General features: G+C 46.0%; 1 protein-coding gene across 1 annotated transcript in view; it reads right to left on the reverse strand.

Moving 5' to 3' along the window:
- Nucleotides 1-8,218, reverse strand: part of pde1a (phosphodiesterase 1A, calmodulin-dependent) — a 35,142-nt gene extending 26,924 nt beyond the window's left edge. The window contains exons 1-2 of the mRNA XM_023801855.2: nt 6,600-8,218; nt 4,071-4,097 (exon numbers count right to left, since the gene is read on the reverse strand). Of these exons, the coding sequence (XP_023657623.2) occupies nt 4,071-4,097; nt 6,600-6,700 (128 nt within the window). The 5' untranslated portion in view covers nt 6,701-8,218. The remainder of the gene's footprint in view (nt 1-4,070; nt 4,098-6,599) is intronic.
- Nucleotides 8,219-9,138: the final 920 nt, after the last annotated feature.

Here is a 9,138-nt window from a genome sequence, read left to right on the forward strand (position 1 = left end):
CTGGGAATTGGAATTCATCAGGTGTCTGACAGGTCTGCAAAAGTAGCTAAGATGGCAGCCAGGAAAGATATCAGCCTGGCTGGCAGACACCTGGCTGGGGGGTGGGGGGAAGGGCAAAGCCAGCCGCTTTCTGCTTCTGGGAAACTCCCGGTCCCCGACTGGTGGACAGCATACCTCAAGCATGGTCGGCAGTTTGAGCCGAGCATCAATTTTTTTTAGCAGCTTTTATATATAAAAAAACAACATACTTTTATGCAAAAGCAAGATCATATAATGCCTGGAACAACTGGGGTTTAAGGCCCTTACTCTAGGGTCCAACAGTGTAACCACTGTACCTGATCCTGAGATTTGAACCGGTGACCTTCCAATCACAGTTACAGCACCCTAACCCACAAAACCACATCACCCCCCACAGAATGTGCTCTTACTGGCTAAATAAGATCTGATCAATAGATTGATAAGGAATTATTCTTCCTTTAGAGAACTTATTCAGGACTGTAAAAAATATGAAGAACAATACCAGCATCAGTATCCTTTAAAAATCATCCACGTTCATGAGAGATCTGACACATAAACAGTGATCAGGAAGAGATTAATTCAGTTCATTTTTCCTGCTGGCCAGCTCAGCACACTTATGAGAGTGACTTCCCCTCGAATCCGACATTTTATGAGGGGATTACGAGACCACTGACTATACTGAGCACAGGGCATGGTGAGAGCCGGCTACAACAGGGGCCTTAGGCGTACAGTTCAGCTAAAGGAAACCTGATGTCAGTCTGGATGAAAAGAATCTTCCCAGCAGAACTGAGAAACAAAAGCGAGCAGCATAAAAAATACACAAAACTAAACAGTACATTCAAATTCACAACTTGATGAACTCCACCTTGTACAAAACGTATTAACCACCACTGACCAAACAACCAACCATCAAGTCACCCTCCACCTTCTTTAAAATGACTTATCCCCTTCACAGTCACTGTGAGGTAAGAGAGCATTGCAAGAAGCAGACGGGCCAGGGCAGGGCACACACTCACATACTGCCGGCAATTTAGAGACTCCAATTCACTTAACTGCATCAATTTTTGACTGCGGGAGGGAACTGGAGTACTTAGAGAAGCCCTGCATGACTCAGGGGGAGCATGCAAACTCCACACAAGAGGCAAGATTCAAACCCACAAGCCTGAAGGTGTGAGACCAGCATCTCACCCACTAGTAACTAGTAATTGAGTGAAACATAGACAATATCAAGAGCCCATAAATACACGAATTTACCAAAGATTATGTAAGTAACGTCTAACATATTTTCACAGAAAATACAGCACAACTGTTATGGGAGAATATGACTTTAATGGAGTTTAAAGAATGGAGAGAAAAGTAGAGATGACAGCAACTCATTAGTTAAGTAACATGTATCTGGAATATAAGTCTGTTTTAAACTTCTCTGCAATCCAAACAAATGGCTCTATACTTTCTGTACAACAAGTTCCCACAGCAAACTTAGAAAACAAAAAAAAAAACTGTTTTCTAAACCTGTGCTGGGAAATGAACAATTAAGCTGATTTTGTTTTGCGGGAAATCATGTATTTTGATCTCCGGCGTCGACAGCGTGGACACGAGCAGCTGCACTGCGCTGTGCTGGGTTCGGTTTAGCGGTAAATGGGGGCCCCTAGTGGAAATGATACATCCTTATTACATTTCCCGAGGCATTATGAGTGCCCCCTCTGAAATATTACCAATATCAGGAATAATGTGATTTTAATAATGATCATAATAAAGAATGTAATTCGATTGAAAATTACACCCCATCTGCGGTAAACTTAGGGCCATCACACAGACGCTCATCCAATGAACAATAGGCTTCATTAGAATAGCGCCCATCTGATACACCTCAGAATTCGGCTGCATGACTTCAAAATGGGATAATGAAAGGAAGGCTGTCATTAACAGCAGACTGCCACTGACAGGGCTGACCAGCTCATCCACCCTCCATGCCCCAGGAACACATTAGTCCAGTTACAGTTCCTGCTTTACTGTAGGTTTCAAGTACCGTCAGCCAGTGAATATTGTCACTCAAGCCCGGATTTAGTTTATGAAGCTGCTAACCGGCAGTCGATCCTTTAGTGGGTCTGACCTAAAAATGCACATTGGTGATATGATGCCGCAGAACACGCCTCTGGTTAGAATTATCATGGTCTATCCTAGACCATACAGGCCTTGACCATTAGAAACGTGAATGAGGGAATTTCTATTACCATGTATTTTACTTGTCTATTTTCAGTCATTTATTTTTCCTTCACTGAGACCTGGACCCAGGACAGGCTGTCTGGAGATGAATGGGTAGATTTTTTTCTGGCAAAAAATATAGGCTGAGTGGAAAAGTGAGGAATATTTATTCATTCATCAATTGAATACAGGATGACGGAGAGCCTGGAGCTGATCCCCTAACACCCTGAATGGAATTCCAGCCCACTAGACAGAAGGATTGATGGATGAATGGATGGATGGATGCATGGATGGATTGATGGAAGGATGGGTGGATTGAAGGAGAAGTAATAGCTAGACTTAAGTTTGGCAGTTAACCCATTACTGGATAAGCAATTATGGACAGATGTATGATTAGATGAATAGAGAATATCTTTAAAAGAATCAAAAGTGATGAGTGAATGACCACATTCAGATATGTGCAAAAAATCAACCAGCCCAGCAAAATATGCGGCCACAGAGTAATATATATGCATAATCATAAACGTTCTGCCTCAGTGTGCATCCCACGCAACACGCACGAGTCCCTGCTCCAATGTGTGAAAACTGTTTGACTGTTTGATTAGTCAAGGCCAGACATCATTTCCTGTTAGTTCTGAAGACACCAGGGCTGGGGCCGAGGGGGGGTTGCTATTTACTGTAACAGGAGGTCTCCCCCAGTACACTTCATGTGACACAAAACACACTTTTTGAACCCTGCAGGTCACACGGAGCACCGCTCAGTACCCCACGGCTGTTAGGAGCATTATCCTGAGACAGCGGACGCGGCATCAGCAGTCGACTGCTGAGGGCCCCCCTGACCAGGCCGAGAGACGCGGCTTCATGCGGGAGAGGAATGTTTAATGCAGAGTGTCATTACGAGCCCTACAAGGCTCTTGAAACAGTGGCGAGGCTCCCATTAATGGCGGGGGCATCACTGCAAAAACACCTCTGACTCTTACTGCAGAAATGCAGGTCTCTTGCAGGGCAAATTGCCAGCATCGTTGGGTGCGGATGGTTGTGGTGTACATGGAGCACTTCACTGCACTCCTACACAGATTTCTGTACCAGGTTGATCCGTCAAAACAGCTGGGCATCCATATTGTTGGGGGGAAAGAGGACGCTTCTGGAAAAAACAGGTGGTACACCTGTACCAGGGGAGACAGAAAGTGCTGAGCTGACTTACCTAGACTGACTACATCCTCAGAGAGTGAGTCTGTCACTTTACTTGCAATAACCCCACTCAACTGAGTCTCCCAGGCAACACGGGCGACATAATCACACAAACATCTATCATTAAAACACGAGTTCAGCCAAGATGTCACGTTTTAGTCACTCGAAGGAGATGAACAACAGGCTTGCGGAAGCTGGTGAGCATTTTAACATTAAAGTGAAACTAAGTAATGAGCTCTGAATACAGTTGTTTACATTAAATCATTTCAAAAAAGACCCACAGCCTTTTTCACAGGAGCTGCAGTGTTATATTTCCAAAAAGCTGAAATCACTATAGTTGAGAGTATCAGCAGATGACAGTGGTTTGTGTTTTTTACCATTTATAAAGCTTAACACTTGATGTTATCCTGCCTAGATTAACTGCATGAATAACTTGTATCGCAGTCCATTTGTATTTCAAAACATGATATAAAACAGACCGATATTCAAGATTGCTAGCCTGATTATGTCGACAATAACCAGGTGTCGATATTTGTCCTTTGAAAAGCCACTGGATGACTTAGGTTTATCTTTTTAATCATCCCCTCCTTTTATTTTTTTTTTACATCGCTCTCAATAAAATCTAGACAAGCATAATTAACAGACCGGTGGCTTACCTTTGCGAAGCATTTTTGTATTTCTGCCTGAAAAAGAGAACGGGTTTTCATTAGATGGACGTCACTGGTCACATCTTGTCACATCGCTTTGTTGAAAAAAAAAACAAAACAAAAAAAACATGGTGCACTGGTACTGGTGCTATGACAGGCAGCAGTGAAAATCCGAGAAAGACTGACATATGCCCAGAAAAAGCAGATGGGGCAACTCAGATGACAATCGCACTCATTGAGACCATGTCAGAGCAATGAATAATTAATTAGCATGATTCCATTACACTGACCGTAGGTAGCTTGCGTTAAAATTTTAAAATAAATTCTATTGGAAAGGCAGAAAAACATCAAGCCCTGAGCTTCAGTTCAATTCCTGGCCTGTGATAACCAGTGGACGCTGTCCCGATCCTTTTAGAATCAAAGCGAACGGGTGAGAGCCAGCTGGAGCACTACCGTGAGGCTTCTGTCTGGCCTGGCTTTCTCAGCTTTAGCTTCACCTGCAGCTCGGTGCAGGAGCAGCGACATCATGTCCAGGACCTCACCGGCCCTGACAACCAGCTGACCCAGTGCCGTAAACAAAATATAAGCGCGTGCCCAAATTTTTAGTCAAGTCAAAGCATCTGTATCTGCACTAGGGGAAAATTGCTGAAAGTCCCCAGGAAAAGATGGATCTGCCAGCGCTGGAATTGTTGGCGAAAATCTCTTCAGTGTCTTGAGGTGAATGAGAAAAAGGTCAGCCTGAGCCATGGAGCAGTAAGAAAAACAAACGAAGCCTGCACTTTGAGTGATGTTCCACACTTAGCATGAAACTGAAGGTGTCTGAGAAATGCTGTCACCAGTCCATACACTATATCTCGCTGATATTACTTCAACGCTGCATGGAAAAAAAAGATTCTCAGAACATCTGCTTCTTGGCTTGTCCTGGTCCTTGACTCATCGTGGACCAGAGGCTCCTGTGATAGCACAGGCCGGGACTGCGCTGGCATGATGAACAGGGCCCTCCTCACCGTGCTGCTCCATGGCAACGGTCGCTTGGCACCCCCTCACTTGGTGGCCGGGTTGATGCTCGGGAGGGGATAGCTTGGAATGACTACCCCCCCTACTTAACCTTGAAATCTGAACAAAAACACAGCCACCCCCCGAAGGATGGTTGCAGGAATGGCTCACTTGTGCGCAGGAAAGTGACAGAATTCTGTGCGCTTGGTCGTGAAATGTGCCATGCCATCAGATTGCCCCCCGCCGGCTCTGTAGGCGTGTGCAACTATTGTCAGCTGGGTCATTGTTCAATATCCAGATATAATTAGTTAATGAATAAGCCTGTGCTTATATATGGCGCAGACTCCGCTAACAGCAACAAAACAGGGGAGCGACAAAACTCTACGTTCCAGCAGCAGAGAAACAATCCCCAAATGCACTATTTGATGATCCCTAACTCTTACCCCCGACAGGGACACACACCCGCACGCACGCACGCACACACACACACACAGGTTTGTAATTGTATCTTTGTGGAGACTCTCCATTCATTTGTATGGGGAAAACTCTAAACACGTGACGACCTTAACCCCTACCCAGCCCTAACCTTAACCAAACGAAATAAGTAAAAATGCCGGAAGTCTCTTTTTTGATTGCATTCACAAATCTTTGTGGGGACCTGAAAAACGGTCCAAAGAATATCAAAATAACAGGTTTTTATCACATAGTGGGGTACTTCTGGTCGCCACGATGTAATATAAACCTAATACACACACACACACACACCTGTATCCCCACTGTGAGAGCCCTGCTATTGTTTTGTTACTGAGGAGATGATTACGCTACAGCTTCTGTCACCATACCAACAAAAGTACAATGATGAACCCCCCCCCCAGTGATGTTTACAGCGCATGTTGGCAGTGCCAGCAGAGAAGTAGATTCGCATTCTGTAACACTGGGCTGGATCAAACTGGAATTCCTTTCATCGTTTGATTCCTCTGACTCAGACTCAGAGAGGTACTGGTGGGATGCTTTCACCGTAAACTAACAGGTGGCCAGCACTTGTGAAAGAAAAAAAAATGAAGAGTGTGGGTGTATCCAGGAAGAAAATGATTGCAGGGCTGACTGGAGGGTCGTGCCTTCCGGGTCCAGACAAGGCTTTTTGTATTCAGAAAACTGAAACCAGCATAAGTACAGCTAGAGTATGACACTAAGTATGATCAGCCCTTCTAACTCAATGCTTCGTTCAGGGCTTAAGGTACTGAATACCCTGTAAACACACAGACCGAGAGACCCATGCTGGAATGTAGCAAGCTTGTGGATGCGATCAGTCAACAGACTGTGAAATGTCAGCCCTCATTCATCTAATTCCAAACCAAACTAGAAATAAACTCTCTGTCCTTAGTCAACTTCAGTAAGTTTGCCCTGTCACTAGTAACACTGGTGCATTAAATGTACACCTTTCCCCAACATTACAATACCAGAACCTGGTTCAAATGCTGACATGCTGATGCTACATCTACGGGACATCCCGGTCAAACAGGAGGTAGAAGGAGTACTCACATTCCTCTCAAGCGCATCCACATTTTCTCTGTCTGTTCAGTTTTCGGGTACTTTAACGAGTCGCTCTCCAGACCATCTGTGTCACCGGCGAGAGATTCCATGGTTACTGTCCTACGGCGCAGTGACGATGACTATCAGAAGACGGCATCCGCGATCGGGCTGCGTGGCTGCGTGCTCAGCGCATCGTGACGGGTCGGGGCGTTCCGTGTGTCTCCCGGCTGCGGCGATCTGCGCGCATCCGCGTGTCGCGGCGGAGAGACGCTCTCCAGCAGGCACGGCAGCTCACAAAGGGGCTGGCTGCTTTTCTGCTGTCAGGTGGTCAAATCTCTCGCTGTCTCTCTCTCGCTCGCTCTCCGTCTCTCTCTCTCTCTCTCTCACTCCCACTCTCTCTCTCTCGCTCGCTCGCTCTCCGTGCCGCTAGTAGGAGTACTCAGTATGCACAAAAATCTGCAACACTCCAGTTGTGTCTGCGTGATCGTCCCCTGACCACATGCGCAGGTAGTTTTAATAGCGCCGTGTAGGTGGGCACAGAGCACCCGTCCCCCACAGGCAAAAAAAAAAAAAAAAAACACCCACAATCACACACCCACGCGGCACTCTCGTGCGCACTCCTATGCACTTTCAGAGTTCACAGGCGGTCAGAGGTGCTTCCGGCCCATGGAATGTGGCTGAAGGCTGGCATGGGAAGTCAGTTAGCAGGACAATCACCAGCCAATGTGTAGTGAGGCAGGAGGCATCAGAAGGGAAAAGGGGATTCATTTCAACACTTCAGGTCCAAAGGTGACACGGGAAAGTGAAACTAGGGAGGCTGTGAAGGTCTCACATGCTCAGAGGTGGTCAAGTCTGGCAGACATGCCCATTAACTTCGTCCTGGGGGGGGGGCATGCTAGTCCTAAGGCCTGTCTCAGACAGAACATGCATGGGCAACTTAGGCACACATCAGACAGTGCCATGACATCTTCGCGGAGAAGACCTGGAGTCCTAATAGCTCATGGTGCAGCTGGGAGAGAGGACCATCACTCCTAATCCCAGGTGTCTGCCAAATTCAGCACAGATAATAAAGACTGCATGACTGTGGCTGGAAGAGGGTTGATGGGTAAGCCAGCATTAAGAGTACTGCTAAAAAAAAAGGAAAGCACCTCGTTTTCTTTAAATGTCTTGCATAAAGACCAAATGGCTTCAGGAGAAAGCACGTATTTGTCAGCTAAAACATGCATTTACCAGACCCGGTGAAACCGCACAGGGCCACAGCAAGCAGGAAATACAGTCATTTTGTCATGTTGCTCTGTGTCCCCAGACGATTCTTGCACTAACTAAACTCTAATTTTTCCTGTTGGCCTGTCTTCTGTCAAATTACAACTAGTTACGGGGCCGCGACATAATCATTAGGGAATTAAGGAGCCTCTATGAGGAAGTAGATTTCCTCCATCGAATTACCGCGGTAAACCGCTCGTTTTCCGGCCCCGACTCTCCTCACCGTCTTCAAACATGGCGTTCCTGTGGCATTTCAGGCTCATGTGATACTAATACACAAAATGATGCCTTTTCCGAGAGCACTTGCCAAACCTATTTAGCGGCAGTCTGTTATTAGCAGCAACAGCGACAACAACAATGGCTGAAAGACACGTAAAATGATACCATCAAGTTTTCAAATTATAGCCCCTTACAGTGCCGGGTCCTATTCTTTCCACTTCCCTTCGGGGAGGCACTGTTGAGATGCGTGAGACTCGGGCAGCGCCGTGGTGCTGTTCTGTCAGGATAAATGCGAAATTCAGACCTTGTCTGTAAATAAAGTCATCGTTTTCTTTTCTTCAACAGCGGTTATTGATAAGGGATGTCGCCATGGCGACGCGCCATTCCCTGTCACGCGAATGGATGTGGCGCGAGCGGCGTCCGCGTGCTGCCTCCGGAAAAGGCAGACCATCGTCCGAGTCCAAGTAACAGCGGGTGCGATCGCGCCTGCAGGCGCTTAAACTTAAACGCTTGACAATATTGCATTGTTAGGTTATGTAATTTTATTGCGTTCATAGTGAGCACGGACTGTAAAAAACCAGTGCACTTTCTGTTCTCGGCATAGCTGTAAGCAGTCGGGGCGTCAGACTTATCTGCCGCAGCTTTTTTTTCAGATGAAGAGCATTGTCTGTATTTTTGAGCATTGCATCGGGAAAAGAGTGTGTGTGAGCGAGTGTCTACAGATCAGTGTGACTGGGGGCCATTGTGACAGCGTGAGACTCCATGAGTGTTTCAAGTTGTTGGCTATGCCTGTGTGTGCCAGTCTGCGTGTGTGAGTATGAGACTGTACCTGTTTGTGAGTGCCTCAGTGTCTGGACAAGATAAGATAAATAAGTAAAAAATCAGTGTTAGTCTGTGTAACTGATGTGAAAGAGGCTCATAAAATTATAAACAGCCTTTGTTTTCCTTATTTTTACAATTCTGCTATTTTCAAAGGCCACCCAGCATCAGAACCAACTGGCATGACAAGAAAACACGGATTGTTTTCATCCTGAAAGAGGTGAACCTATATTGAAGAATGATGTGG

The sequence above is a fragment of the Paramormyrops kingsleyae genome, chromosome 16 (genome assembly GCF_048594095.1).
Source record: "Paramormyrops kingsleyae isolate MSU_618 chromosome 16, PKINGS_0.4, whole genome shotgun sequence".
NCBI lineage: Eukaryota > Metazoa > Chordata > Actinopteri > Osteoglossiformes > Mormyridae > Paramormyrops > Paramormyrops kingsleyae.